At 38.5% G+C, this 4,687-nt stretch overlaps 1 protein-coding gene across 1 annotated transcript in view; it reads right to left on the reverse strand.

The window, feature by feature from the left end:
• Positions 1 to 3,868: 3,868 nt before the first annotated feature.
• Positions 3,869 to 4,687, reverse strand: part of LOC106875591 (33 kDa inner dynein arm light chain, axonemal) — a 45,501-nt gene continuing 44,682 nt past the window's right edge. Inside the window, exon 7 of the mRNA XM_014923807.2 lies at positions 3,869 to 4,089. Coding sequence (XP_014779293.1) covers positions 4,054 to 4,089 — 36 coding nt within the window. The 3' untranslated portion in view covers positions 3,869 to 4,053. The remainder of the gene's footprint in view (positions 4,090 to 4,687) is intronic.

Genomic DNA, 4,687 nt, shown 5'->3' on the forward strand with positions numbered 1-4,687 from the left:
GTGTGTGTGTGTGTGTGTGTGTGTGTGTGTGTGTGTGTGTGTGTGTGTGTGTGTGTGTGTGTTAAAGTAGTGAGGAAAGGCAAACAATTAGGCAAGATAAAGACATTTAATTTCATTTAATTCAGCCTGAATTTAGCTACATAACCTATTGAGTCATCCTGGCGAAAACTCCTCAAACCCCCCTTCTCTCTCTGTCTCTCTCTATCTCTCCCCTCTCTCTTTCTCTATCTATCTATCTGTGTGTGTGTAAGCAGTAAAGATGTAAGCATCAACGAGACAATCTGAAAATCGGTGCTCTTTGAACGAAGTCCCCTGTTGCTATTTGTCCTGCTCCGAGGAACAAAAGAAATAGTTTTACCGCTCTATCCGTCGGAAATGCAGCGAACCAGTGATTGAATTGTTTATGATGTAAAACAAACAACTAAATAAATAAATAAACAAATAAATAAATAAATATGTATTCTGAGATCTGAAGTTCATTGAATACGTTTTCTTCTTCATATCTATTCTCAGATTGTTAGTTCATCTACGAACTTGTTTTGCAAAAGGACTGTAACCATTTTATTGTGCGGCTTTATATCCTAACAATTGTTTAACCATTTTTTTCTACAAGATATTTCATTTGGTTATCAGAGCTGTATTAATATCACTGGAGGCTTCTGGGTAAGGCAGTGTAGGGGGAAGAACTGGAGTAGGGAGGGCATATCACTGATAAGATCACGAATGGCGACGCAAGATCTCTGATGGACCTAGCTGAGGGATTCATTGAGCGAGCGATTTATCAACCAATTGGTTAATTGGTTAAATGGTTATCTGGCTAACTAATAATGAAGAACCAGTGCGTGTGTTTATTATTGAAATGATGACTCTCCCAAAATGCAAATAAGAAAAACGTTTCAACGTGCGAGTTCACCTCAAGAATTTCGATAACCAAATGCAAAAACGAAAGAGTTAACTTTTTTTCTTTTTTTCTTCCTTTTTTTTAATAGTTTTGTTAATTCGATTACTGTTCTGTTAATATCGATTGTTGTACCAACAACATTTTGGAATAATCTGAATCATGGGGATATGGCTATTTATCTTCCATTCTTTTATTGATTTCTGTTAGTGAACTGCTGCCATGCTGGACGCCGTCTTCGAACGTTCTGCCAATCAGATTCCAATTGCTATTCGATCTTAGATTTATTTTATCGATCTTTGTTACGAGATAAAAGTGACCAACATAAACTGCCACACACACACATACGTATGAGTGGTTTTACGTACACACGCGCGCGCACATATGATGGACTTCTGCAGTTTCTGTCTGCTGAATTCCGTTCGTCAGCTACAGGTCAAACTAAGGAAGACATTGCTCCGAGGCTACGCGCAGTGTGATCGAACGTGGAACCACATGGATACCGAGCGGACTTCTTAACCACACAACCACTCCATCGCTTATTCTGCTACTAATTATAAAACATTTATTGTTATTCCGTTGGTTGCTATAGCTTCGTTTGATAGTCTTTTGCCACAGAACACACGCAGTAGGAAATGGTAAATTCCTGTAATTAGTTTCATCCCATCAAACAAATTAATTAATTAATCATTGAATATACTTTAGATATTTCGTTTCTGGATTTGGTCTGCAAGACTCTTTATGTGAGTTCGTGTGTTGAAGCATATTCTGTTGTATCTGGGGAGAGTCATTCTCTTTTGGTGCCTTATAATTTAACACACTCACCGGTAAAATTTCCACTCTCAAAACTATTGAAAAGGTTGCACGCCGAAACGAAAATTTTAGAAAAATAAAAAAGAAATAAGTGGAAGTTTTACTGGTGAGAGTGTTAAATTATAAAGCACCAAAAGAGAATGACTCTCCCAAGACGCAACAGAATACTTTAAATAATTATTACAATGAAGGCCATCCGTACTTCCAAGCTTAATAACATTAAGCTTATAGACCTTTTAAAGAATATTCACTTTCTCAGATTCCTAATAACCACAATGCCTCTTGGTAATATGCTCTTTTCATTTTTTACGGTCATGGGGCAAGTAAAGCGTCGAGCTGGCTGAAACGTGAGCACGCCGAGCGAAATGCTTACCGTTATTTCGTCTGTCTTTACATCCTGAGTTCAAATTCCGCCGAGGTCGACTTTGCTTTTCATCCTTTCGGGGTCGATAAATCAAGTATCAGTTGCGTACTAGGGTCGATCTAATCGATTGGCGCCCTCCTCCCAAATTTCGGGCTTTGTACATAGAGTAGAAAAGAATCGTTAGCACGCCGGGCAAAATGGTTTGCAGCATTTCGTCTGAGTTCTGAGTTCAAATTCCACCGTGATCGACTTTGCATTTCATCGTTTCGGCGTGCAACCTTTTCAATAGTTTTGAGAGTTGAAATTTTACCGGTCAGTGTGTTAACTTATAAACCCCCAAAAGAGAATGACTCTCCCCAGATACAACAGAATATGCTTCAACACACGAATTCACATAAAGAGTCTTGCAGACCAAATCTAAAAGCGAAATATTTAATATATATATATATATATATATATAGAGAGAGAGAGAGAGAGAGAGAGAGAGAAAGAGAGAGATAATATTTATATATTTTTAAACATATAATGTTTGTCAAAATCGTTCGTGTCCTGAAAAAATACTATGCAGTATTTGTTCCGGACCTTTATGTTCTGAGTTCAAATCCTGCCAAAGTCAACATTGCCTTCATATTTTCAGGGTCGATGAAATAGAGTCAGTTCGGTATTGGTGTCGATTACATCGACTTGTCCCTCCACTCAAACTGTTGACCTTGTGTCTAAATCAGAAGGGACGCTTCCCCACCCCCCATCTGAATCTCGTGGCACACTAATGTGGTGCAGGGCAACATTTGAAAAAAAAACGATGTCATATTGTCTTACAAAATCGAATGGTGTTTTGGATAATGTAATCGATGTGCAAAATGCCTAGAACATAAAGAAGGTTGGTCATGGCTGGAATATATATATATTTGGCTATATATATATATGTTCCATTGGAGATGCAATGGCCCAGTGTTTAGGGCAGCGGACTCGCGGTCATAGGATCGCGGTTTCGATTCCCAGACTGGGCGTTGTGAGTGTTTATTGAGCGAAAACACCTAAAGCTCCACGAGGCTCTGGCAGGGGATGGTGGCGAACCCTGTTGTACTCTTTCACCACAACTTTCTCTCACTCTTAATTCCTGTTTCTGTTGTGCCTGTAATTCAAAGGGTCAGCCTTGTCATATTGTGTCACGCTGAATGTCCCCGAGAACTACGTTAAGGGTACACGTGTCTGTGGAATGCTCAGCCACTTGCACGTTAATTTCACGAGCAGGCTGTTCCGTTGATCGGATCAACTGGAACCCTCGACGTCGTAAGCGACGGAAGTTCAACAACAACGTATGTTCCATTAGCTCTTTTGAGGAGTTAAACAACAAAACGATGCCGCTAGATTCCAATCACTGTAATGATTGGAAAGAAAGGCACGTTAGAAAGTGTAATTCACGGAATGGTCATAACTGGAATGCCTCTGCTCATAGGTTTGTACGATCAAAATTGGCCTGTGGTTAAACAACAACAATAAGCAGACTGAAGATTGACTCAAAAGACTTAACCATTCAGCCAACCCTTTGTACGGTTAAAGCAACAAAGGAGCTTCTAGGTGGTAATTCAACATGCTAGAAATAACAGTCACATCATACTTATATCCTGTCTTGCTGCCTTGAACATGAGAATGAAGGAAACATGACACTGTGGCCGTATCAAAAAAAAAAAAAAGGAAAAAACATGATGGTCACGGATAGAACACCGATTCTATGATTTATCTCTTCAACCAGGTCTGACTTGGTACTATAATTATCAACAACAAGTGTATTTAAATATTTTCTGTTTTTTATTCAAAACGCGAGTTATTTAATCGGTGTTATTTTTCATAGAATCCTCATTGTAAACATCTTCCTCCGGCTTGTCTTCATCATTATCACCATCACCACCATCTTTGTCGTCATCGTCGTCATCATCATCATCATCAAATTCATCTTCTAAAAAAGGTGGTTTATTTATTTCTTTGGAGTGGTAATTCCTTCAAGTTGAGTCTAGAAGAAGAAAATTCAAGACAATTAAGTTTATGATAAGGTATTTAAGATATATGCATGCGTACGTATAGATGGACATATAGACGGAACAGCTTTCCAAACAAGGGTATTTTCTGAAACTGCGAGAATTCCCCAGTTTGAGTAGCTGATGAGGGGTAAATTCCACGTTTCTTCCGCCATTAACATATTAACATACTTGCACGTTTGTTGCTCAAGAACACAACACACAACCCGGTCCAGGTATCGAACTCACAACCACATTATTGTTAGTCCGGTGCTCTAACGACTGAGTCTATATATATACATACACACACACACACATATATATATATATATATATATATATACATATATACACATACACACATACATGCATACATACACACACACACACACACACACACACACACACACACACACATATAAATAGATATACACATACGTACATACATACAAAGACTTGCCGTTGAGTTATCTACGTACGTGGGAGCTATCATAACTAAAAAGACCAACGAAGTGCAACAAGGGACTTTTGGAGAAACCGAAATAGGTAATTTAGGTTAAATGACTTTTTTCTTTGTCAGCCTAATATGTCAGT

The sequence above is a fragment of the Octopus bimaculoides genome, chromosome 3, assembly GCF_001194135.2.
Source record: "Octopus bimaculoides isolate UCB-OBI-ISO-001 chromosome 3, ASM119413v2, whole genome shotgun sequence".
Classification (NCBI taxonomy): domain Eukaryota; kingdom Metazoa; phylum Mollusca; class Cephalopoda; order Octopoda; family Octopodidae; genus Octopus; species Octopus bimaculoides.